Here is a 26,479-nt window from a genome sequence, read left to right as displayed (position 1 = left end):
AAAACAAAAATCCAACCACCTCCTCAAAAAAATTCTCAAAATAGGTAATTTGTTAAAACAAATAACATTTTTCTCTTTTGTAAGTGGAAGGCAGAGGTGAGGAAAGATAGAAGGATAGATCAAGTGAAAGTGACCTCTTGAATGTCCCTGTCTACACAAAGTATTCTGCAGCCTTTTAAGTCTATCTGTACATCTTTTATTAAAAAACAAATTGTGATACATAGACAAAACCCAAGACAACTCTAAAAACAAGTAAGTGATTAACTATCATTGGAGATTTAAAGATGGTTGGCAAGATTTGGAATCAGGAGGAAATTTGCGCAGAACTGGTGTGTGGAAAGTTTTGAAATACTGGCCCCAGTATCTAGTCCTTGAGTCATCCCTATGTTAACACACTAGGTAGAAATGTCTCAATTTCAGGTTTTTCCTTTTCTTGCCTCTTAACAGTGGTTTTCTCCTATTAAATTCTCTCTTTGCTTTGGAGTCTCGTGCTTTTTCAAAAATATATTCTGACCTGACTAGGCACGAGGATCACGAGGTCAGGAGATCGAGACCATCCTGGTTAACACAGTGAAACCCCATGTCTGCTAAAAATACAAAAAACTAGCTGGGTGTGGTGGCGGGCGCCAGTAGTCCCGGCTACTCGGGAGGCTGAGGCAGGAGAATGGTGTGAACCCAGAAGGTGGAGGTTGCAGTGAGCTGCGATTGCACCACTGCACTCCAGCCTGAGCGACCGAGCGAGACTCCATCTCAAAAAAACAAAAAACAAAAACATCAAAAATATATTCTGACCTAATAAGGGTCTCATATTTTTTCAAAAATATGTACTGACTTTATAAGGTATTCTCAAATGAAGACTAAAACATGTTTTTTTATATAAGAAGTGAAACGCTGTCATGAAAACACACCTGGTGAAGGATCTTACCCAGTGCCTTGTGCTTCGTGTTTTTCTCTTGGCGATCTCTTTGAACGTTGCTGTCGGAATACCAGCCTCACAGAAGTGTGTTTCAGGAGTGGCCAATCTCCCCTCCTTCCTCCATGTTTACCTTCTAAGGTCTTTGTTGCTACAGAGGAGGATGGGGAGAGAAGAGACCAATGTCACTGAGCTAATATTTAAGGGAAAATGAAGTTAAGTTGAAATTAACTGACTGATCTCTTTTTGGGCGTTTTCTGAATTATATCTATGGAGCACCTAGTTGGCTATTCTTTCTTTTTTTTTGAGATGGAATTTCACTCTTGTTATCCAGGCTGGAGTGCAGTGGCACAATCTCAGTTCACTGCAACCTCTGCCTCCTAGGTTCAAGTGATTCTCCTGCCTCAGCCTCCTGAGTAGCTGGGATTACAGGTGCCCGCCAGTATGCCTAGATAAAATTTTTTTTTTTTTTGTATTTTTGGTAGAGATGGGATTTCATCATGTTGGTTGGCCAGGCTGATCTCAAACTCCAGACCTCAGGTGATCCACCTGCCTTGGCCTCCCAAAGTGCTGGGATCACAGGCATGAGCCACTGCGCTCAGCAGCCTAGTTGACTCTTCTACAGTTTAGCATGAGAGTCATGTCAGGTCCCCACTGCCACTCTTGTCGGTAGGGAGGTGGGTACAGATCTGACTTGAGTTTAGGTCAGAGCCAGGATATCCTCTGGGTTCGTGGTGGTCCTAAATAAGGAAAGGCAGAATGGGGGCAGGGAACCTCCTGCACTCAGGCCCCTCCGTGCACCTGCCTCCCCCTGACCCAGGAGGATGGTGAAGTACCTGCCACTTCTTGGAGGACAGTTAATTCTAATGACCTACTGAGAATCTTTATTTCCTGTATTTGTGGCCCGAATTTGCTCCTCGAGGTCATAGACCTTATTCTGGGATATTTACTAACAGAACCATTTCCCCCAGTAGTAGTTATTCACATACAAATTGCAAAAAATTATCCAGAATTTTCAATGTAGATCATTTATGACCTGGATATGCAAAATACCTGGAAAAGGTCCTCACTTATTTTTATAAAATGGGATTATGCAAAAACTTATTTTCTGATTATATAAAATTGTTTAGATTGCAGTTACATAAGGAAGCACAGTACCACCCTCCCATGAATCCAGAAACACTAGCATGTAAAAACCTGTTTCCGCTGCCACGCTCCTTCCCTTTCAGACTTACACTAGAGCTAGTTCTTTATAAAGCTTGTTTATGGAATGAAATAATTTTCCTTTGGTAGTGACTGTTTTGCAATATTATGCTTCTACATTTTACTTTCTCACATATATAAAACTAATAAACTACATAAACATAGACGTGCTAAGTATTAGAACTGACACGTCTTAGGAGTTTGTTTTTAATAAGCTTATGTAATTAACACCTTGAACTATATTCCATTTGTTTCTTTTGAAACCATACAAAGAGAACAGGATGATATACATACATAAGGCAGCAGCATAGTTAATATTGGCTTTAAAAATTATAATGAAGTCGTGGATGTTTTACAAGTTAAAACTTGCTAGTTATTTTTAAGGTCTGAGGACTGAAAAGTAGATTTGCTACTTAGAAGGGAAAAAAATTAAAGCATGAAGCAATATATAAATTGTTTATATTCATCTCCCCAAGGGCCTGAGCTTAGTGCCTGGCATGTTGCTTGTTGATTGATCGTTTCATTTATTCCATTTGTTCGTTCATTCATTCATTCATTCATTCATTCATTCAGTGCATTTATATTGAGAGCCTGCTAGACACTGTCCTAAGCACAAAAAAGAAAACTTAGAAAAATCTTTGCCCTCCTGGACTTGACACCTTAGTTGGGGGAGGGAAACAAATAAAAACCTACACAAATAATATGCAAACTATTTCAGATGGTGAAAAAACAGTAAGAAGAAATATAAGGCAGAGGCAGTGTGGACAGGTCAGGGAGCTGCAGTTTTAGACATGATATTCTTGAGAAGAGGGTATTTGAGTAATATCCGTAGAGGATAAGGGTAGGTAACTGTGGGAAGAGCTGGCCGAGAGAGGAGCAAGTTCAAAGGCCTGGCCAAGGTGGAGTGGCTCTGGTGTGTTGGAGGAGTAGCAAAGTGGCCAGTGTGGCTGGGGCAGTGAGGCTGGAAAGGCACACATTGAAGCAGGAAAGATGTAAGGGTGTGCAGTTGTGAGGAGCCTTCTATGTCATCCTGGGGGCTGTGGCATTTTCTCTGAAAGAAACAGGAGCCCGAGTAAGGTTTCTGAGCAGAGGGACATGATCTGACTTAGTTTCCAACAGGATAGCAGGATCTTTCCAACTGTTGTTTAGAGGGTGCTTGAGGGTACAGTGGGGAGCCCAGAATTTGATTTCTCAGTATAAAATACAGTTGAACTGGGCCGGGTGCAGTGGCTTACACCTGTAATCCCAGCACTTTGGGAGGCTGAGGTGGGGGGATCACTTGAGTTAAGGAGTTCAAGACCAGCCTGGCCAACATGGTGAAACCCTGTCTCCACTGAACATACAAAAAAATTTGTTGAGCCTGATGGTGCATGCCTGCAATCCCAGCTACTTGGGAGACTGAGGCAGGAGAATTGCTTGAACCAGGGAGGCAGAGGTTGCAGGTCGCAGTAAATGCACTCCAGCCTGGGTGACAGAGTAAAACAAAAAAAAAAAAAAAAAAAAAAAAAATTGAACTGCCATGCTTTGAGAATGGAAACACACAGTCCATCCTGACAGAATCAACACTTTTTCCTTTAAAACTAGGTGTCTTGAGAGTACATTGAATTTTTTGCAGACTTTCTTCCCATAATGTCTCAAACAATTAAAATAAAAATACTTGTATCTACATCCCAGAGAAGAAAGTGAAATTACCCCTTTTTATAGGGCAGTTGAGATGCATAAACAAGTTTGGGTAGGTGGTAGGCATGCTTTAACTAGTTCATTTCCTTTTAAGGGATTGTTTAATTGTAAATCCAGGAATATGAATGGGAAGGAGGGGGAGTATGTATGTCCAAGCAAATGTTGACCAGTAAAACTGTTAGCCAAGATGAACTGATAAAAATGTTAATTCTTCAATGAAATGAATTGCTCTTTCAAAAAAGTATGTATTAGATGTCAGTGAAAAAGCCAGTTAATAAGTTCTCACCTTGTGAGCAAACTGAGAAAATGGGTATTTTCGTTCCCACAGTAATTGGCTTAGGAGAATGGTGTGAATTCCTTGCAGCCTTTTTAGTTCTCTTAGGCAGAAATGACTGTCAAGTTTACATTGTAACCCTGTGTAGAATGTGACACAAAGCAAGTAATCTCCACTGTCACTCTCAACTTCCAAGATACTGTTATTTTCAAACATAAATTTTCTTATGTGTATTTGAGGTTTACAACATTATGTTTTTTTGCGAGATGGAGTCTCACTCTTGTCGCCCAGGCTGGAGTGCAGTGGTGTGATCTCAGCTCACTGCAACCTCCGTCTCCTGGGTTTAAGTGATCTCCTGCCTCAGCCTCCTGAGTACCTGGGATTACAGGTGCTTGCCACCACGCCTGGCTAATTTTTGTATTTTCAGTGGAGATGGGGTTTTGCCATGTTGGCCAGGCTGGTCTCGAATGCCTGGCCTCAAGTGATCTGCCCGCATTGTCCTCCCAAAGTGCTGGGATTACAAGCGTGAGCCACCGCGCCTGGCCTTTTTTTGGTTTTTTTGCAACAGGGTCTCACTCTCTCAGGCTAGAGTGCAATGGCTCAGTCACAGCTCACTTCAGCCTCAACCTCCTGAGCTCAGGTCATCCTCCCTCCTCAGCCTCCCAAATAGCTAAAACTACAGGCATGCATCACCACACATGTCTAATTGTTTTTTGCATTTTTTGTAGAGGTAGGGTTTCACCATGTTGCCCAGACTGGTCTTCAACTCCTGAGCTCAAATGATCCACCCGCCTCAGCCTCCCAAAGTGCTGGAATTACAGGCATGAGCCAAACACACCTGGCCACAACATGATGTTGTGGGATACACAGAGATATAGAGATACGTTTAGATAGTGCACTGTAGTGAAGAGGTTAACACACCTGTTATCTCACATAGTTAATTTTTTTTTTTTTTTTTTGGTGACAAGAACAGCTAAAATCTACTTACTTAACGGAAATCCCTAACGGAAGACAATTTCATTAACTTCCAAGATGTTTTAAATCTGCGAATAAGAACAGATTCATGTGCTTCAGATCCTTTTTCAGAGTACTTTCACATTATTTTCTTGGCAAAAGTAAAATCCTTTTATGATGAAAATTGAGATCATCTTGAGGGGAAATGATGTAGTTAGGAAAGAACTTTTCTCCCCCACAAAACGGAAATGAAAGTATGGCCATCATGTCATATATAGTATTTTCTATAGATACATGGATAGATGGGCAGATGCATAGATATGGGTGCAGATAATACACATGTGCCAGAACAAGAAAAGTTATTTTGTAGGGCTGACATTCTCTCAATTGGATTTTTCCTGTATGTTACAGATCAGAGTGTGGTACAGGATGAACCCAACAGAGTTCCACTATACCTGACATTCACAAGCTGGCCTCTGAGTCCCTGAATGGCATCCTTAGTGCACTGACCCCTGTGGTGTGATTGGCCTGGAGATCAAGGAGCCATCGGAAGGGCAGATGCCAGAAGCTAACTCATGCACTGTACTTGGAGAGGGTTATGTGTGTTGGGAAGGGTTGTTTGGGGATCGTGTGGCATTTTTCCAGACAGTGGGAGTAAACTGGTTTCTTTCTGATTTTGTTTTTGTTTTTGTTTTGAGACAGTCTCACTCTGTCACCCAGGCTGGAGTGCAGTGGTGCTATCTCCAACCTCACTGCAACCTCCGCCTCCTGGGTTCGAGCAATCCTCCCACCTCAGCCTCCCAAGTAGCTAGGATTACAGGTGTGTGCCACCATGCCTAGCTAATTGTTTTGTATTTTTAGTTGAGATGGGGTTTCACCATGTTGACCAGACTGGTCTTGAACTCCTGACCTTAAGTGATCCACCTGCCTGGGCCTCCCAAAGTTCTGGGATTGCAGGAGTGAGCCATGGTGCCTCCTGTGTCTTTTTGACTTTGGAAAGCCACTATCCAATTGGTATCATATGAATGAAGGGCTCTAAAATAGTTTCTAGTAAATAGAAACAAACAGGTTTTCCTTTAGCTTCTGGGTGGAACTTATTGTAAGCGCTCATCACGACAAAGGGAATGAATATATGCATGTTTTCCGTGGCTGCAGCATTGCTCTTGTATTTGTTTTCTTACAACACCTGAACCAGGCCATGTACGGTGCCTCGTGCCTGTAATCCTAGCACTTTCGGAGGCCGAAGCAAGAGGATCATGTTGAGCCCAGGAGTTCAAGACCAGCCTGGGCAACATGGTGAAACTCCCATCTCTACAAAAAATACAAAAAATTAGCTGAGCCTGGTGGCGTGACCTGTAGTCCCAGCTACTCAGAAGGCTGCCTCAGGAGGGAGGATCACTTGAGCCCAGGAATTTGAGGTTATAGTGAACTGTGGTTGCAGCACTGCATTCCAGCCTGGGTGACAGAGTGAGACCCTATTTTTAAAAAGAAAAGATGAAACTCAAACCTGTGGAGGGAAGCGGTGGCCTTCCTTCTGATCTCCTTGATGGTAGTAGAATGCTGAGGATTTTCTGGATAAGCTCCTTGTGTATTCAGTGCCCTTCTAGATGGGCTATCTTTATTTCAAAATCTTAGTTGCTTTTCTTCTGTCAGGATATGAGAAGATTGTGGGACTGTAATTAAGCCCATTGAACCGAGGAACTTTCCCTTTATTCCTTTTGGTGTGGGAAACATCTTTGGATTCAGGAAGATCTTTGACCCTCAACATGTTAAAAATTATCAGCAATAAATGTAAATAATTAGAAATCAATAATCCCTGTACTTTGATTTAGGAGGCTTGGTTTCCTGTTTTCTGGGACAAGTCACTCAAAACCCTGTGGTCTTTGGTTACTCTTAATTCATCTTTGAAATGAAGTTATCAAATGAGACCATATTTAAGGCCCTTCCCTGTATTGAAATTCCAGGTCTTTATAATAGGTTGGGATTCTGTGCCACTCATGTGATATAACTTGGTCCCATCAAATAATAGGAGAAATTTTAACCTTCCTGTTGGAGGAGTGAGGACGTTTTTTTTGTATTTTTAGTAGAGGTGGGGTTTCATCATGTTGGCCAGGCTAGTCTCAAACTCCCGACTGCAGGCGATCCACCTGCCTCAGCCTCCCAAAGTCCTGGGATTATAGGCATAAGCCACCGAACCCAGCCACAATTTTTTTTTTTTTTTGAGACAGAGTCTCACTCTGTTGCCCAGGCTGGAGTGCAGCGGCACGATCGTGGCTCACTGCAGCCTCTGCCTCCCTGGCTTAATTGAACTTCCAACCTCAGCTTCCTGAGTAGCTGGGGCCACAGGCGTGTACCATCATGCCCTGCTAATTTTTATATATATTTTTTGGTAGAACTGGGGTTTGACCATGATGCTCAGGTTGGTCTCAAACTCCTGGGCTCAAGTGATCCGCCTGCTTAAAGTGCTGTGATTATCAGCATGAGCCACTGTGCCTGGTTGATGATTCTTTGTCATGTAGGCCACCCTTTTTCTGTGAAGCTTTTCTCTGCCTGTTGGACTGTGGCCATACCTGAAAAGAGGAATAACATCCCAGTGGATTTAAATCATTTAAATCTTGTCTTCACTGTTCAGCCTCTTCCATGACAGAGGTGGGACCGGGTCTGCTGCCAAGGATCACAGAGGCAGACACCATGCTAATGGTTCACTTTATTGGTGTCAGCAGCATTAAGATTCACAGCTGGACAAAAATATAATGAAGCAGAGCTGGCCAAGGGCTGGATGAGCTTCTTGGATTGTATCCCCATTTGTTAGTTTGGTTTTCTAGCTGGTGAGACAAGGCACTATCAATTCACAGGTGCCAACTGACTGTTCTGTTGAGAGGTTTCTGTGTGGATGCAAAGTTAATGAAATCAGGGCCACAGTTTTCAAAATCTCTGTGGTTTGGTTGTCATTGAAGTGTATGACAGCGAATTTTGTACTTTATGTAAAGCAAACTGCATGCCCTCTATATTCCTGTTTAAATATCTATGGCTATTGAATTCATGAGGAATCACCAAACCTGGGTTTCTTCCTGTCTCTCCAGTCCCCTGTCCTGCCACACCTCTGCATTCTGACCTTTTAGTCACCCAGGGTAGCTTTACCTGTTGGAACAGGTTAGGCTGTCTGTCTGGATTCAGAGGAATTACATTTGTTATTCCCTCTGTCTGGAACATCTTCCTACCCCCTTCCCTAACACCTTCGTTTGCCATTGTTTCTAATGATATATTTCATGTATCAGTGTCTCACTAGACTGTATTACTGTTGTGAGGTCAGTAGGGACAAGAATTGTGACTAGAAGCTCACCATTATATATAAAAATGCTGGTTTAGTGGGCAGTCTGTCAATTCCTAGTTACTGAGTGAATTTTATGGCACTCTCAGGAAAGAGAAGGATCAACTCTACTGCCATCCGTCCATCCATCCATCCATCCATCCATCCATCCATCCATCCATCCATCTGTTCATTCATTTGATAAGTATTCATTAGGTAACTGCTAAGTGTTGGGCGTTGCAATAATGTTAGAAACTGAGGTTATAAAAATGAATAAGATCCAGCCCCAGCTTTCATAAACTCTAAAGTTGCCTGGTAACAACAAACACATGAACAAATAAGCCACCTATTAAAAACTCCTTACAATGGGAAATTTCAGATGTTTACCAAGTAGGGAGCATATGTTAAAGAGCTGCTATGTTCCATCACCACTGATCTTGTTCCATCTATATCTGCATTCACCACCCCTCCCAGGCCCAGGATTTAAAGCAAGTCCTAGATATCTGGTGCAGCCATTTGTGAGATGCGGAACATAGGTGCCAAGCAAAGAGTATTTTTTAGGTGTTACCTGTCAGTTCTTAAAAATGTAGAATTTTGGCAATAGCACCAAGAAGCAGTTGCTTCAACTTTAGTTGTATAAAAGCAAATGGTTACCAGCATGATGCTTGTTGTCAGTCAGTTTTGATCAAGTTGTCTGGACTCCTGCATCTCATTTACCAGTTGCACCGAGGAGCTGTGTGAGGAAATCAGCCAGAGTCAAGCTCAGTCTCATACCAAGTACAGTCACACCGTGAGACTCTCTAGTCAAGCTGTGGCAGATTATCATTTCTCTAAAACACAAAGACTCAAATATTGTACATCATTTAACCACACTGCTAGAAATTTCAGATTGTTCTGAGATCAATATTTTCATTTCTAAAATTCTGATCATATCACATTCAGATCTTGTTGGTCAAATGCTTGAAAATGTTCACATCCTGACGTTTGTGTGTCAAAAAGGCGGCCAGAGAAAACTTAGTGTGATTCATACTCATCAAGATCTGTGAATGTGGTCTAAAATTGTGACTTCATTCCCACCCAATTAGCTCTGCTGCTTTTCAAATCTGTGATTCTATTAAGCTCAGGGCAGATTAAAAATGGAAAATGAGTTCCGTTTAAAACTGCCATCTGCTAAATCCAAATGTCCATTTTGAGTCTGAATCTATGCTTGTACTTTTTAAGAACCAATGATCAATGTTCCCATTCTTTTCTCCGCATTTTCAAGTTCTTAGGGTTTTTGTGTAATACTCTTTTGAGCCACTGATAGCCAGCAGATTGGATTTTTTCAGAGCCTTTCATTCCAAAGAGATCTAATATTAAGCACATAACTTAGTAAATCCCTTCAACAAGTTCTCATGACTTAACCATATGACTGCATTAAAATAAACTAATGGCCACACTTTGCTCTTCTGTGCGGTAGAAGTAAACATTCATGTTTTTTTATTTTATATTGCATACTTAACATTTAGCATAACACTCGGAATATAGTAAATGTTTAGTAAATATTATTTGAATTAATGAAATATCCTATAAACTGTTGATGATTGAAGAGCATAAACACAAGCGGATGTTACAGCTTTCCTCAGTTTCTTCATCATACGTGACAATCGATGTGCTGTGCAGAGGTGCTGGCATATACTTTGCATGAGGGATGTGGAGTAGGCCTTCTTGTTCATCTGTTTTATGAGAACTGCTCCTTTTTCTCGTCAGGTAACTGAGTTTGTTCATATTTAGACTAAACTTTTCAGATTTCTTCCCAGTAGGTAGTTGGGGATGACTAGTTCATGCATAAGATTTTGGTAATAACATTTTTGCTACCAGTTTGAAGTCTGCTGAATCCTAGGGTCAAGCAGTCTGCACTGGGCCTGTTGGAAGTAGAGGAGAGGGAAAGTGTTAGAGCGGCTTTAACTCCATCCTGCCACAGATGACATTTCCCCAAGGGAGCAGGGAGTGTAAGAAGAGAAAAACGCAGAGGACCTTGGGGAATAATTACATTTAAGGGTGTGCTCAGAAGGAGGGGTGGATAGTGACAGGGAAACTCACAGGCAGTGGGGTTCTAAAATAGAGACAGTGTGGGCCCCCATGGCTGTCATCTAGGAAGCGAACTCCATCAGTGACTTTCTTACTTTTTTTTTTTTTGAGACAGTCTTGCTCTGCTGCCCAGGCTGGAGTGCAGTGGCATGATCTCGGCTCAATGGAGCCTCTGCCTCCTGGGCTCAAGTGATTCTCCTGCCTCAGCCTCCTGAGTAGCTGGGATTACAGGTGTGTGCCACCACAGCCAGCCAATTTTTGTAATTTTAGTAGAGATGGGATTTCACTGTGTTGCCCAGGTTGGTCTCGAACTCCTGGCCTCAAGCTATAACCACCTGCCTCGGCCTCCCAAAGTCCCGGGATTATAAGTGTGAGCTACTGTGCCTGACCTTCCATCAGTGACTTTCAAACTTTTGTCAGAGATTCACTGGAAGGATTGTATTTTACACTGTGATAAAATGCAATACTATATACACAAAGTTTCATGAGATGTACTTCAACATTTTCCATTCTGTTCTGTGCTTTTTTTTTTTTCTTTTTTGAGGCAGAGTCTCACTCTGTCACCCAAGCTGGAGTGCAGTGGCACGAGCTTAGCTCACTGCAACTTCCGCCTCCCAGGTTCAAGCGATTCTCCTTCCTTATCTTCCGGAGTAGATGGAATTACAGGCACCCGCCACCATGCCTGGCTAATTTTTGTATTTTCAGTAGAGACAGGGTTGGTTTTTTTGGTTTTGTTTTTTGAGAGGGAGTCTTGCCCTGTCGCCCAGGCTGGAGTGCAATGGCATGATCTTGGCTCACGCAGTCTCTGCCTCCTGGGTTCAAGTGTTTCTCTTGCCTCAGCCTCCTGAGTAGCTGGGATTACAGGCATGCACCCCCAAGCCCAGCTAAGTTTTGTAATTGTTTTAGTAGAGATGAGGTTTCACCATTTTGGTTGGCCAGGCTGGTCTCAAACTCCAGACCTCAAGTAATCCACCCACCTTGGCCTCCCCAAAGTGCTGGAATTACAGGTGTGAGCCACTGTGCCCAGCCTCTTCTGTGCTCTTCTGATATGCTATGTGATATCCTTTAAACAAATGCAAGTCTCAAATGTTTAAATTTATCCAAATACTCTGTGGGGGCTTGTACTGTGTTCACCCTTTCTGGTATGGTTCTAGGTTAGTGACCTTCACAAAAGACACCTTGTGTGAGATTTGGGAGCTGGAAGTGAATCAGCAGCATATTTTTTAGACTCTGAAGGTTGGTGTAGGGTGCCAGGCATTGTGGCAGCTTCCACATGGTGTCACTGATCTGCTGGCTTACCTTGCTGGCATGGGACAGCATCTGAACCCACAACAACTCCAGAGCCCGCCAGATCCCTGCCTTCTGTGTCCTTGGCCATGTGTGCAGGTCCCTTGTGAAGAGTGTTAGCTTCTCTGTGGGTCACCCATGGCGTCAAGGTTGGAGTTGATGAGAAACACAAGTGGACTCTGGTTGTCTTCATGGCTCCAGTGGTGTCATGGGCTCTCTTTTGTCCTTGCTGTCATTCACATCCAGCTTCCTTCATAACCGCCAGTCTGACTGACCTAGAGTGACCCTAAGTCAGTACTAGGCACAGAGGCAGCAGGCAGTACCGGCTGCTTCACCAGTTCCCACATTGCCCGTAGCGGCTGTGCTTCTCTGATCCACCCTTGACCCGTGCAACCCCTAATGGGTCATGATCTGCAGGGTGAATGACACTGCAGTTGCTTATCCATTTGGGCACAGGAAGGAACTTGGCACTTTTAATTTATCCTTTTTAAAATCATTTAACATGCCCATTTTTGTTTTGCTTTGTTTTGAGACGGAGTCTCGCTCTGTCAGCCAGGCTGGAGTGCAGTGGTGCCATCTCGACTCACTGCAACCTCCGCCTCCTGGGGTCATGTGATTCTCCATCCTCAGCCTCCTGAGTAGCTGGGATTACAAGTGCCCGCCACCACGCCTGGCTAATTTTTGTATTTTTGGTTGAGACAGGGTTTTACCATGTTGACCAGACTGGTCTCAAACTCCTGACCTCAGGTGATCTGCCTGCCTTGGCCTCCCAAAGTGCTGGGATTACAAGCGTGAGCCACTGTGCCCGGCCCGGTGTGTATTTTTAACATAAATAATTGTAGCTATACATAGATATAATTGATATTAATAAATGCTTCTAGCTGTACATAGCTGTAATGTATATTCATATATAGAGGGGGATTCTGTGCCCCAATTTTTTTTTTTTTTTTTTTGAGACTGAGTTTCGCTCTTGTTGCCCAGGCTGGAGTGCAACGGCGTGATCTCAGCTCACTTCACAGGTTGAAGCGATTCTCCTGTCTCAGCCTCCCTAGTAGCTGGGATTACAGGCATGCGCTACCATGCCTGGCTAATTTTGTATTTTTAGTAGAGACGGGGTTTCTCCATGTTGGTCAGGCTGGTCTCGAATTCCCGACCCCTGGTGATCCACCCACCTTGGCCTCCCAAAGTGCTAGGATTACAGGTATGAGCCACCATGCCCGGCCCCCCAATTTTTTTCCTGCTATTTTTTTCCTTAGACATTTGGAGACCTAGAAGCAGGTGCTGAGAGAGCTCTGAGGGGGGTTTGTCAATCCTGCCTTCTGGGAGGCCATTTATTCTTCAGGAGGGGATTTGTGGTAACCGGGACCCACCTGTGTGCAATAGCATCACCATGACCATATATGCCAAAGCTAGGATTTGACGTGGGCACTGGCGGTTCTGGGTGTTTTTGGAGAGAGGGGATGGAAGGTATGAAATGAGCCCCACTCCAGCCACCTGCCCTATGGGTGTGCCCCCGGGGGCGTCACTTGCCATTTGCATGACCTAATACGTCCCTCTGGCATATGTTGTTACATGTTAAAACTTTTTCCTGAGACAAACTATACTTCCAGCTCAACCCGTCTGTAGAAACACTGGGAATGATACCTCAGAGAAAAGTATTTGAGATCAGTTATTACAGTCAATGAATTTCTCCAGAACGACGACGATGTGGCAGAAAGTGATGACAGAGCTGGTGAGAACAGTAACATTACACAGATTCAATGAGGCTGAACAAGAAAACCAGAATTAAAGGCATTTTTATGGTTGTCGCAATTTCACCTGAAAGGTTGCTAAAAGTGTTTATCGCCTTAAAATCTTTAAACAAGCTAATTAAGAGTGGAAACCTTGAGAAGTCATTCAAAAAATCAGTTCGGTTTCATTGTACCACAGTGATTTCTTTTTTTGGTGGATTTAGCTTGGAGGGGATGTAGATATCTCCATCCATCCCTCTTCAAACAAGGAGCAATGTAAACATAACAATTTATATTGTATAAAATATATATGTACTTATTATTCAGGACAGAAAAGGTAAAGAAACAATAAATGAGTCAACAGCAACAGTGTCTTTCTGTCAACTTTGGGGAGTTAGAGCAACACACAAGAGTTTTCCCTTGGGGAAAACTTTACAGATACATAAAATAGGAGGATCACACATTCGTTTGCATACAATCTGCATGCAACAGATCACATTGTGTCTCCTGATGTTTTCAAATGGTTTTCTTTTCTTTTTGTTTTTTTCCCCTCCCAAGTCTGTCAACTTATTCTAAACTGGAAGTGACATCTGGGGAAAGAAGAGCAGAAATAACAAAAGTAATGATACAAATGCCTTTTGTTTTCATAGTAGTTTTAGGTTTTCCATTTTCCAGAGACAGAAGTGAATTGGGATAAATCTCAGAAATACTGTGAAACCAATTGTTGAGGGAACAGTGCTCTGTGTCTTTTCTCCTTAATTGCAACAGCAGTCCACCCTGCTCGGTACAATGCCCCTTATCTCTGTCTTTTTATGTTGGTTGTATGAAAGACGGGTGTTTGGGACAAAGGTGCTCTGTGGCTTTGGGGGAAGGTTATAGAAGTTTGTTGTCCGTTGAGCTGACATGGGTGATGACTCCATAGATTTAATTTAAATCTGCCGCAAGTGAAATGGATTGTCATATATACAGACAGATGCTGTGACCAGGTTCTGTAATAACAAAAGGAAAGAGAACTTGAATCTGCATGTATCTCTTTTCTTGTTTTCAAAGAAAGGGGTGGGAAAATTCTCATAAAAATATCATGTGACTCAAAATTTCACAATTTTCTCAAAAAATTATTTTGAGGAAATAAAGTTTTCCCATGTACCTAAACTTGAACTAATATTGCTTAAGCTTAATGCCAGAGAACCAAAGAGAGAAAATAAGAAAGAAGTGAAACAGATGAGGCAAGCAATGAACTCCAGACCAGAAACTTCTGAACACCTTAAAAGGTTTAAAAAAGAATCCGTTTCAGTGTTTTAATCATGATATTTATTATAATAAATGTAGAGATGATTTAAAGTCTTATTGAAGAATCCATTTCAGTGTTTTAATCATGATATATGTTATAATAAGTGTAGAGATGATTTAAAGTCTTATTATAGTTACAAGTTTATTTTGCAACATCAGTGCTTGACATTAGTATGGTGGGATGCTGACTCAGACATAGATTTTGTGTTTCCATAAAGATGCAGCATGTGGTCCTATGGAAACCTCAGCTGCATTATTTAAATTTCCTGCAGACTCATGTTGCAAGTATTTTTAGTAAAATTAAATATTTTTATGGAGTAGGTCCGTAACTATCTCAAGGAACAAGCTGAATAAAAATAATGCAAACATTGTCAGACAGTCCTGAAAAAGCATGGTTTTTTAAAGACTGCTTTATTGAGGTATGATTGATAAGTAAAAAGCTGTGCATATTGAATGTATACAACTCGATGAGTTTGGGAATAAGTATATGCCACTACTATCAACATCATAAACATATCCATCACTCCCAGAGTTTCCTCCCCCCCATATAACATAGAAATGATGATTATCCTTATTATTTCATGTTGTAAAGCCTGAATTTTGAGTGGGTAAAGAAAATCATCGGGTGGTTGGTTGGTTTCATTGATTGGAATGTAAAGGATTCTTTTTGTGGGATGGCAGACAAAACCCACTCTTAAAAACACACATATGCATTCTTCTATTCTGTTGCCTTTCTTGGCGTTTAAATCATCAAGACTGATGGAAGTGGTAACTATGGGGACTTACTGCACATCTGGAAAGTAATTTGGGAAGATGTAAAAGCAGCTGTGCCACCCTGTTCTAATTATTATCTGGAGTGAGGAGTGGCTATTACGGCATATCGTAGGTTGTGAAATGCTGGCTTTCTTTGGCCTGAGTTGAGTTGAACAGCTGCTCTTTTCCTCAGGAGCAACAAATATATTTTTCAGGTCCCCAGATTATTGGGGGAGTTTTGAGTGATTGGGAATGGGATAGAGAATTTCACTCGTAGGGAAAACAGAACTGAAGTGAAGAGTTGGCTTGTTGTTGGTTTTATGATATTGTGAAATATATTTTTGGTCTTAATCTTGTTTTCTGGCAAACTCCTAAAACCCTTGGAATCTCCAGAGTGATAAGTGTATTTTTTTGTATGTTAATGAGTTGACTGATGGCTGGCCACTCTAGGTAGCTTCAGAATGGAGGTTGGTCACAGCAAAGACCCAGGTTGGATTAGAGGGTTGGGACTTTTAGCCCCAACCTCTGGGGAGGGGAGAGGGGCTGAAGGTTGAGCTGCTAGTCAGTGGCCTTTGATTTAATCAATCATGCCTACGTAATGAAGCTTCCATAAAAACCCCAACAGACTGGGTTCTGGGAGCTTCTGGATAGCTGAACACGTAGAGGTTTGTGTAGGGTGGAGGGTCTGGCGGGGGCAGGGAAGCTCCAACACCCTTCCCCAGTACTCTGCCCTATGCATCTCTTCATCTGATATTCATTGGTATCCTTTGTGAATTCTTTTAAAATAAGTCAGTAAATGTAAGTATAGTGTTTGCCCAAGTTTTCCTAGCCACTCTAGCAAATTAATTGAGCCCCAAAAGGGGGTCGTGGGAACCCCAATTTGTAGCAGGGAAAACAACCTGGAGCTTGCTTCTGGCATCAGAAGTGAAGAGCAGTCTTCTAGGACTGAGCCTTCAGCCTGTGGGTTATGAGGCTGTCTCCAGTTTGGTAGTGTCAGATTTGAACTGGAAAACACCCAGCTGGTGTCCGCTGCAGAACTTGCTGCTTCTTTGGTCTCTGCCTGCCTTGGTCTTCCAGAGTGCTGGCATTACAGGCGTGAGCCAGGCGCCTGGCCCCAGGTGCTCGAATAGCTGAGGCAGCTGTGGCATCGAGCCCTTCCCTCCCAGGGGCTGGCGCTTTGCTCTCCTAGTCACAGCTGTCAGGAGCTGGTGGTCAGAACCCACACCCCCATGGGAGCTGCTCTTCTGCCCTCCTTCTCTCTTAAAGTTTCCTCCAGGAGTTCCCTCAGTCCTCTTCGGGGTGTGTGTTGATGGGGTTATGGGGGATGCGTGGGAGAAGGCCTGCTTCGAGCCTCCAGGAGGAACTGCTTGTTGCTCTCTGGGTGCTCTCAGGCCCCTACTGCATGGAGGGCGTGGGGACCGCAGATGAAGGTTACTGAAAGACTGGTACATTTGGGGTTTATATTGTAGGATGGGTGATGGTGCATGAAAGGATCTCAGTGGGGAAGATTCCATCTGATCTTTAGCAAGGTCATTTGGGTGGCAGGTTGGGCAAAGTTGGGCCATCAGAAGGCCGTAGATGGAAATGGTCGAGTTGTGATCCTGGGGCATGCGTGGTTGAGTTGTGATGAGTCGGAGGATCCTCAGGATCCTAATATCAGTTTATCATGCTGTATTTCAGGAACCTCATCTTAAGATATTCTGTTCTGGCTCCCTCTTCTTCCAAGACGGATTCTGGGTTTTTGTTTTGTGTTTGAGATGGAGTCTCACTCTGTCACCCAGGCTGAAGTACAGTGGTGGGATCTCAGCCCACTGCAACCACTGCCTCCTGATCTCAGGCAATTCTTGTGCTTCAGCCTCCCGAGTAGCTGGGATTACAGGTGTGTGCCACCATGCCCAGCTAATTTTTGTACTTTTAGTAGAGATGGGATTTCACCATGTTGGCCAGGCTGGTCTCGAACTCCTGACTTCAGGTGATCTACCCGCCGGCTTGGCCTCCCAAAGTGCTGGGATTACAGGCATGAGCCACCGCGCCCGGCCCAGGTTCTGTTTTCAGGCAGTTTCCTTTCCTGGAGGCAGTACAGCAGAGGCCAGGAAGCTGAGCGCCACGGTGTGTGTCCTTAGAGGGGCAGCAGCAGATTCTGTCTTGACCTTTGCTGTTTTTCTACTGAACACTTGACAGTAGATGACATTTTGAAGGGTGGGGGGTCTCCCACCTTGCCTGCTGTGTCAGTCCAGACTGTGGGCTCAGACAGACAAGACTGATTGTAGTGAAGGAGTGACTTTTGTCCAGACACATTCAAAGATCTTCCTGGCCTTGGAAGAGTCCTTCTCGTCTCCACACTGTGCTAGGAACTTTGAGGCCATCAGCTCAAACGCAGAACATGTTATTGGTGGGGGGAAGCAAGGAGCTTTCTAAAGTGTCATTTTTTCCTGTTTCGGTTTCTCCTCTCCCGTGGTTCTGTAAAATCAGTGAATGCAGAAGTAGGGTAGAGATGATCCTTGATCTGCCCCAGGCCTCCTGACCAGGGTGTAGGTCTTTAGCAGAAAGGCTTTGGGAGAAATCCAACTCGCAAGCCCTGCTTGCATCTAAGCCTGCTTTGCAGTGTTAGGCGTGTGTTGCTATGGGCAGTGCACCAACATTAAATAACTGAAGGGCTGGCTAGCAGTCTGTAAAATGGAAAATGTGTGTGTGGCTTTAGGTGATCTAAAAGTCGTATTTTCCTTGGTTGTCTTGGTAAAGTCATTTATTTAAACCAAAGAGCAGAATGTTGGGAGGTTAAAAAAAAAAAAAGAGAGCTGGAGGAGAGGTCTTTCTGAATGAGTGAATGGATAGAAGAAATGGCATAACTTACAAATGTACAAGGCATTTCTGTCATCCTCCCTGTGTGTATTCAGGTGTGTATTTAGGAATCCATTGCTCTAAAGGAAGACTATAGTGTGGAACAAAATCTTGCAGTGAGTATTACACTGTGAGAGATTTTTAGCACTTACTACATGCCAGGTGGACTACATGAGCCAGCTAAGGTCTAAGCGCCTCACACATGTTACTCCAGTAGTCCTCTCACTGAAGTAGGTGCTGTGATTATTCAGTGTTCCTCGGAGGTTAAGAGACATACCTAAGGCCACTTAACCAGTACAAGGCTCAGTGGAGCTGGGGGGAAGCTCAGAATGAGCTCTAGAGCAATTACGTGGCACTTGCCTTGGGGAAGAAACAAGTGACATGTTTACTTATTTATGCAGGTGAATTTGTAACGTGTACTCCTGCACCTGGACTTGGAATGCCTAGTGAATAATAAGTCTAATGAATAATATGAATATTAATGACCATAATAATGAATATTGATGAATACTAATGACTAATGAATAAAAAGATTTTCCACTTTTCTGAGGGTCTCCTGAGAGGTGCAGTGAGATCTGTCTCAGATTCTATTCTCTGCCAGTTCCTGAATTCTCAGGCTCCCATCGGAATCCCTGGGAGGGGTCCTGACGTTGTCTCTTTTATGAGCTTCCCAGGAGGTGGTGATGCAGGCCAGGGGCCACACTGGGCATTAGGAGCCTCTTCCTCACACAGTGCCTTTGCTGAAGGTGCTTCCCTGGTGTTTCCTCTCTTAGCCCTGCTAGGCAGGCAGAGAGATGGGTGTCGAAGACCCTGATGTTGGCACCAGACCGTCCCAGGTTGGAAAGCTGGCCTCTGTGCTTCTTAGTCCCGGGATTTGTGGGCAGTCGCTCAACTTCTTTGAGCTCCTGTTTACCCATCAATACAAGTGAGGAAAAAACAGGCCCCTGTCAGAGGGCTGCCCTGAGGAGTAGGAGATCCTGTACATGAAACAACCTGGCACTTGATGTTTCCCGCTTAAATACCGGCCTTTATTACTATAAACTCTGCATAGAGGGAGGTCTGATGGCTGTGGGCTTTTCCCGGGTGCACTGACCTGACCGCCTTTGTTTTTCTACCCCTTCAGGACGGTTCGCTGGGAAACATCGATGACCTGGCGCAGCAGTATGCAGATTATTACAACACCTGTTTCTCCGACGTGTGCGAGAGGATGGAGGAGCTGCGGAAACGGCGGGTTTCCCAGGACCTGGATGTGGTGAGTGGGAATCCTGAGAATATATTTTTGTGAGCAGAGCTGCTCCAATTTGGGCTTCTCCTTGGTCCTTCTCCCAGTGCTAGCTGTTCCTGGGGTATCAATCTGTAGGCTACTGCACTAGTATGGGGTAAAAAGTTCAGATCCCTAAAGGACTGACCCAGTTCTGCTGCGGATATCAAACTGAGTGAGTGTTGGCTGGAGCAATAGGATCGAACCTTTGCATTCATTAAAAGAATAGATTTTTATTTTTATTTTTATTTTTTTAACTTAAGGAAAAAGTATGTTTTTACTATTCACCAGTGTATACTACATTTTTTATTGACTCTAAGCCCAAAGGATGTCTAGGCTAATTATTTCCCCCTTTTCATTCCTTTTTTCTTTTCTTTTGGAAAGCAACATAAAATTTAAAGGAACAATGAATTGCCTGTAGTCTCTCACCTAGCAATAATCACATTGATGTTTTAGTAGGTATCCTTCCAATGTTTTTGTGGGCATTTAAAAATCAGCAAAACTAGTCCACTGCTAAAGACACTTTTTTTTTTTTTTTTTTTTGAGATGGAGTTTCGTTTTTGTCCCCCAGGCTGGAGAGCAATGGTGTGATCTCAGCTCACCGCAACTTCCGCCTCCCAGGTTCAAGCGATTCTCCTGCCTCAGCCCCCCAAGTAGCTGGGATTACAGGCATGCACCACCACGGCCGGCTAATTTTGTGTTTTTAGTAGACACAGGGTTTCTACTTGTTGGTCAGGCTGGTCTCGAACTCCCAACCCCCTCCCAAAGTGCTGGGATTACAGGCGTGAGCCACCATGCCCGGCCTAAAGACACTATATATAGATAAAATCATATTTTTAATATATATAAAATCAGTGAAACAACGCTGTATCTATATATTAAAAAAAACTTCTTCTTTTATTACTTAACATTGTATTGTAGCTCATATTCCCTGTCCTTGAAATTCCTTGTCATCACCATCTTTCATGGCTATGTTCTCCTCTCACTCAGGTACATTGAAATAAATTTGGCTGTGAAAACCTTTATGTGTATAGTCAGTGGCACATTTGGCCTTGTATGTGATAAACAGTAACTAAATAGTGTAGGTGCTATATATTTAATTTTTATGTATACTAGTAGTTCAAAATTGTATATTTGCTATAAAATATCATAAAAGCTTCTGCATTTCTCAGTTTAAATATCTTACTATTGGATTCACTTTAGTTCTGTGCCTTTCAAATAGTTTTGTTTCATTATGCCAACCTCAGGACCTCCTCAAGAAATGGGGTTGAAGCAGAAGAAAATGTTCAACCCTCTGTATCTCCTCATCCAGACCTGTTCCTTTTGAGCCATCTCAGATAGTGGGGGCTGCATGGATATGTTTTAACTAACAGAGTTCCTCAACCTTTAAAAAAATGTTTGAAAACTAAGCTGGGCATGGTGGCTCACGCCTGTGATCCCAGCACTTTCGGAGGCTGAGGCTGGTGGATCACCTGAGGTCGGGAGTTGGAGACCAGCCTGACCAACATGGAGAATCTCTACTAAAAAATATAAAATTAGTCAGGCGTGGTGGCACATGCCTCTAATCCCAGCTACTCAGCAGGCTGAGGCAGGAGAATCACTTGAACCTGCTGAGAGGCAGAGGTTGTGGTGAGCCAAGATCGCGCCATTGCACTCCAACCTGGGCAACAAGAGTGAAAGTCCGTTTCGGAAAAAAAAAGAAAAAAAAAAAAAATTGAAAACTGCTGATTCAATTGAATCCTTATTTATCCTCCTTCTACCTCCTATTTGTCTACTTAGGGTAAGCACACACACAAATAATAATTAAGTAACTAATTTAGAACTAATTAAGAACAGAGAATTCTTTGTTAATAATTATTTTTATGTTATATACAAGGGTTCTGTGATTCCTCTCTTATAAGAGACCCAGCAAGGGGTTGGGTACCCCTGCTGTATATTCTGTAAGTGAACATAATCTGTTTCCACTGTGAGACTAGGATGTTCTTATGTACTGTTATTTACTTTCTTAACCACGTAAAGATTCCTTGGATCAGGAGTAACAATATATCATGACTGCCAAATATTAATTGATTCTCTTTCTTTTATGTTCACCAATTTAGTAGTTGCAGGGATGGGAGTTAAAGTTGACTGAGGCTGAGAAGTGTCATCCAGGGGCTGAAAGCCATCACCTCGGGAGCCTGACGCCTTGGCCCAGGTGGGCGGCAGCACTGTCAATGGCTTATTTCCTTTAACTTTGCTCCTTGACATGTGTGAACGCTGGGGTTATTTCCTCCTTTGGAAAGTAACTTTATGTGTCAAAAGACTCCCACACTCTTAAAATTCGTTAGGCTCTCCTGTTGGAGCATAGTTAATGAAAAAATACTTTCATTTTGGCAAGATTACCACAGGACAACTTAAATATTGCATAATGCCCTGAATTCTTGAATGTTTCAATTCTTCTTCTTCTTTTTTTTTTTTTTTTGAGATGAGGTTTCGCTTCTGTTGCCTAGGCTGGAGTGCAATGACGTGATCTGGGCTCACCACCACCTCTCTCTGCCTCCCGGGTTCAAGTGATTCTCCTGCCTCAGCCTCCCGAGTAGCAGGGCTTACAGGCATCCACCACCATGCCCGGCTAATTTTTTTTTTTTTTTTAGTAGAGTTGGGGATTCTCCATGTTGGTCAGGCTGGTCTCGAACTCCTGACCTCAGGTGATCTACCCACCTTGGCCTCGCAAAGTACTGGGGATTACAGGCGTGAGCCACCACGCCTGGCCAGAATGTTGTAACTCTTGCCTGGCCAGAATGTTGTAACTCTTGCCTCTAATGATGGTCTGGTAGGACTCTGTGGCCTCCTTAGACATTTTACTGTGCTTGAGGAAATGATTGCTGTGAACTGGCGAAAGATGGACCACTGACACAACACTAAACTGTTCTTCTCAGGATTCTAGCTGGTTAGGAGTTGGGGTTACTATCGTCATCCCATGGTGTTTGGGAACCTTGGAAGGCAGCTTCTAGGTAGGAGAGAAAGTCTGCCCATCGGTGGGATAAATAACCACCTTCTCGTTCAAACAGGTGGGGCTAATTTGGTGTGCTCTGTTCCAAAACCGCAGAAGACAATGTGGGGAAAAAAACACCACATGAGCTTAATTAGTTCCCATCAAAAGTACAAGAAGTTGGTGGTGGGTAAAGTAGATGGGAGCTGATTCAAGCCAGACTGGAAGCATGACTGTTCATTCTTTAAATTGTAGTTAGCGGCCGGACACGGTGGCTCACGCCTGTAATCCTAGCACTTTGGGAGGCTGAGGCGGGCGGATCATGAGGTCAGGAGATCGGGAACATCCTGGCTAACATGGTGAAACCTGGCTCTACTAAAAAATAGAAAAAATTAGCTGGGCGTGGTAGTAGGCGCCTGTAGTCCCAGCTACTCGGGAGGCTTAGGCAGGAGAATGGCATGAACCCAGGAGGCGGAGCTTGCAGTGAGCCAAGATCCTGCCACTGTACTCCAGCCTGGGTGACAGAGTGAGACTCCATCTCAAAAAAAAAAAAAAAAAAAATTGTAGTTAGCAAGTAAGACCCCAAATTGGCATATTCAGATTCTCTCTCTCTCTCTCTCTCTCTCTTTTTTTTTTTGAGACAGAGTTTTGGTCTTGTTGCCCAGGCTGGAGTGCAATGGCATGGTCTCAGCACACTGCAACCTCTGCTTCCTGGGTTTAAGCAATTCTCTTGCCTCAGCCTCCCAAGTTGCTGAGATTACAGGCTTGCACCACGATGCCCGACTAATTTTTGTATTTTTAGTAGAGATGGGGTTTTGCCATGTTGGCCAGGCTGGCCTCAAACTCCCGACCTCAGATGATCTGCCTGCGTTGGCCTCCCAAAGTGCTGGGATTACAGGTGTGAGTCACTGCATCCAGCCTTCAGATTCTCTTTCTATGAAATTCCAGACAAGTTGCAGTGGAAAAGGGAAATTCTAAAACTGGCAAGGATCGGGTTTAGGTGCTGGATGTTTCCTGTGTCACTCACATGGCTCCGAATCTAGATGTCCATGTTAGATGTGTTTTGAGGCTAGTCATCATTTAGGCTATGACACAACGCTATCAGCCTCCTGAAAGTTCCCTCTCACAGTGCTTAACACTTTTGACTCTTCCTGGGGACTCATTTCCTTGAAATGCTGTGACTTCCAGTCTGTCATGTTCCCTTTTATTGCATTAGAATTTTACATATATTTCTAATCTTTCAATTCTGCCTTCAGATAAGTAAACAATATGCTTTCCCTCCTGGCTGCTTGGTTGGAGCAACTTCAGGTCTGAGGACCTGCAGCTTAATTATTTCTTTCTTTCTTTCTTTTTTTATTTGAGATGGAGTTCACTCTTGTTGCCCAGGCTGGGGTGCATTGGCACAATCTCGGCTCACTGTAACCTCCGCCTCCTGGGTTCAAGTGATTCTCTTGCATTAGCCTCCCAAGTAGCTGGGATTACAGGTGTGTGCCACCACTCCTGGCTAATATTTTGTATTTAGTAGAGATGGGGTTTCACCATGTTGGTCAGGTTGGTCTCAAACTCCTGACCTCAGGTGATCTACCTGCCTCGGCCTCCCGAAGAGTTGGGATTATAGGCATGAGCCACTGCGACCAGTCAGTTTCTTTCTATGCTTGTCAGCAGCCCTGTCAAAGCTGAATGCAAGATGGCTTTGAGACAAAATAATGTTAAAAGCAGAAAAGGAAATATGCAGTAACATGTTAGAAGTCTCAGACATTTTATAGGGAAAAAGTAGCATTAGATTTGTTGTGTCTGCTCTAGAAAAAGTCATTTTAGAAGACAGCCTTGGGGACAGAGAATTTTGGGTGATGGGTTGACTTGGTTTATGGCTTTGTTTCATTCTAAATCTTCTGGGTGAATTTAGGAGATTGAAGAAATAGTCTACAGATAGAATACTTAGATATTTGTGTTTGACTTTAAAAAGTCAAAAAATGCATTGTCCTTAAGAGCTAATTATGTATCAACTGGAGAACAAACAAAACAAAAGGGCACTCAGCCCACCGAGTTGCTTGACTTAACCCTGAAAAACAAAAGGTTTTGATAATTATGTTAGTAATTAACTTTCTGGACTAGATGTCAAGCTCTTTCTCTAGGACGTAATCACCCGGATCCTGACTGGAATAATGCATTTGATAAAGTGTCTTTGGGGCCAGTTAGTTTTGATGAAGACAACAGAGAGTACAGATGGGTAAAAATTCAACAATATAAACAGATATTATGATTCACATTTATAACTATGGTGAGAGTTTTTATTTAGCACCAAATGGGCCCTACAGGAATGATGTGTTTGGACCACAGCCTTTCCCTCTGCTGGGGATTGGGACATTAGTGCTTGTGAACAGCAGGGAAGTTGCCCATATCTCTCCACATTTGGCACAATCCCTGGGTACCATGTGTTTTTTTGGCTGGGAGAAGCTGCAATCAGAAATGCTAGTAGCTTTCCAAGTCCATAATGGCCCAACTCGAATGATGCTAAGTCTGACATCTGTCAAAGTGACACCGTGGTCAGGAAAGGAACACACTCAAGGTGGCCTCTGTTACTGGCAGTATCAGCTTCCTCAGCATCTTTGAGGTGGAATCTGTGTGAGTATTGGCAGAAAACAAGTTTGTGCAGTTGTTGATGCGACACGGAGCTGAGAGAAGTCCCTACCTCCAGCAGCACTCTGTTGATGATAACATACTCATCAGCAGCTGAAACCTGGCCCAGCTTCTGTGCCACTTTGTTGTCATGACTGTGTCAATACAAGGAAAAAGGAGCCCAGGTGGAGATGCACTGAGGTCTTTAAGGACCGGGAATGTCAATAAAAACATTGCATATTATAACTGTGAAAGGTCATAGCAGAACTATTGCTGGCTGGGTGCAGTGGCTCACACCTGTAATCCCAGCACTTTGGGAGGCCAAGGCGGGCAGATCACTTGAGGTCAGGAGTTCAAGACCAACCTGGCTAACATGGTGAAACCCCATCTCTACCAAAAATACAAAGTTACCCAGGTGTGGTGGTGTGCACCTATAATCCCAGCTACTTGGGAGGCTGAGAAAGGAGAATCGCTTAAACCTGGGAGGTGAGATTGCAGTGAGCCGAGATCATGCCAGTTTACTCTAGCCTGGGTGCCACAGTGAGACTGCATCTCAAAAAAAAAAAAAAAAAAAAAAAAAGAAAGAAAGAAAGAAAGAAAGAGAACCATTGTTAATGGTGTAAGAATGACTTATCATTCCTTGCAATTTTAATAACTTAAACCTTCCAAATATAGTTCTGGATCAAGACAGAGGCAATAAGAGTAGTGTCCGTTGTGACCGGTGCTAATTGTCAGAGCCTCCTTTGGCTGTACCGCCCCCTCTCCAAGCTGGAGCAAGACTCCTTACCTGGGCTTGTTGCAGTGAGCAAGAGGGTGTAAGAAACACTGATGGAAAGAGGTTGAGGGAGTCACAGACTTGGTTCAAATTCTGGCTGTTTTACTTACCTGGCCCTGGCCTCTGTTTCCCAATTTATAAAATGTGGGTAAAGTATCTCAAAGTTATTAGAGGCATAAATGAAAAAAATTGTTTCATCATAAGTGACTGTAACTGTTGATTTCTTTCCCTTCCTTTCTATTCTGAGTTGAAAAATCCCCGCAGTAATGCTGAGGAGTATCCATTACTTGTACTTCATTAATATTTATTCGAGTGAGTACAGGGATTTTTTTTTATAGCTTTTTATGTTGGAAATGTGAACATCTATAAAGATCACAATATCGTGAACATCCTGTGCCTGTTACCCACATCCACAGCTAGCAGCATCCTGCCATCGTTTCATCTTCACACCCCACTCACACTTAATTTTTTTTTTTTTTTTGAAGGCGCAGTCTCACTCTGTCGCCCAGGCTGGAGTGCCATGGCCGGATCTCAGCTCACTGCAAGCT

At 43.3% G+C, this 26,479-nt stretch overlaps 1 protein-coding gene across 2 annotated transcripts in view; it reads left to right on the top strand.

Moving 5' to 3' along the window:
• SASH1 (SAM and SH3 domain containing 1) overlaps positions 1-26,479 on the top strand; it is a 347,031-nt gene that overhangs the window by 164,078 nt on the left and 156,474 nt on the right. For both annotated transcript variants that reach the window (XM_031667726.1, XM_031667725.1), the window contains exon 2: positions 19,429-19,557. In XM_031667726.1, the coding sequence (XP_031523586.1) occupies positions 19,429-19,557 (129 nt within the window). The remainder of the gene's footprint in view (positions 1-19,428; positions 19,558-26,479) is intronic.

This window comes from Papio anubis, chromosome 6 (genome assembly GCF_008728515.1).
Source record: "Papio anubis isolate 15944 chromosome 6, Panubis1.0, whole genome shotgun sequence".
In the NCBI taxonomy this organism is placed as follows: Eukaryota; Metazoa; Chordata; class Mammalia; order Primates; family Cercopithecidae; genus Papio; species Papio anubis.
This window is presented reverse-complemented; position numbering and strand designations above follow the sequence as displayed.